Consider the following 500-nt stretch of genomic DNA (forward strand, 5'->3'; position numbering starts at 1 on the left):
TTCCAGGGCCTGCTTGCTGACCAGCCTCTTTGCCAGTCCATGATGCCTGCTCGGAGCCGGCCGCCCAATGCTCTGACCGTCCCCCCTTTCTCCCACAGATCCCTTTGGGCGTCCCACAAGCTTCGCCTCCTTGGCTGCCCTCTCCAACGGGGCCTTTGGAGGCCTGGGCAGCCCCACATTCAGTGAGTGCTGGAGGGGATGGGGAGGGGTGGGGTGGGGACAAGGGCGGTGGGTTGCTGTGCTCAGGCAGGGGGCCAGGAGGGTGCCTGAGTGGGCCCTACCACCCCTGGCTCCCATTGTCTTTTGCTCTGTCCTCTGTCTAGACTCCGGCGCCGTCTTTGCCCAGAAAGAAAGTCCAGGGGCCCCACCAGCCTTCGCCTCCCCCCCAGACCCATGGGGCCGCCTGCACCGCAGTCCTCTGGCCTTTCCTGCCTGGGTCCGGCCCCCTGAGGCCGCCCGGACCCCGGGCTCAGACAAGGAGCGGCCGGTGGAGCGGAGGG

General features: G+C 67.8%; 1 protein-coding gene across 1 annotated transcript in view; it reads left to right on the plus strand.

Annotated features, from left to right (window-relative positions):
- The window catches only part of FBRS (fibrosin), an 8,374-nt gene that overhangs the window by 5,708 nt on the left and 2,166 nt on the right, over positions 1-500 (plus strand). Inside the window, exons 11-12 of the mRNA XM_010837443.1 lie at positions 99-182; positions 324-499. Of these exons, the coding sequence (XP_010835745.1) occupies positions 99-182; positions 324-499 (260 nt within the window). The remainder of the gene's footprint in view (positions 1-98; positions 183-323; position 500) is intronic.

Source organism: Bison bison, unplaced genomic scaffold, assembly GCF_000754665.1.
Source record: "Bison bison bison isolate TAMUID 2011002044 unplaced genomic scaffold, Bison_UMD1.0 scf7180017864072, whole genome shotgun sequence".
In the NCBI taxonomy this organism is placed as follows: Eukaryota; Metazoa; Chordata; class Mammalia; order Artiodactyla; family Bovidae; genus Bison; species Bison bison.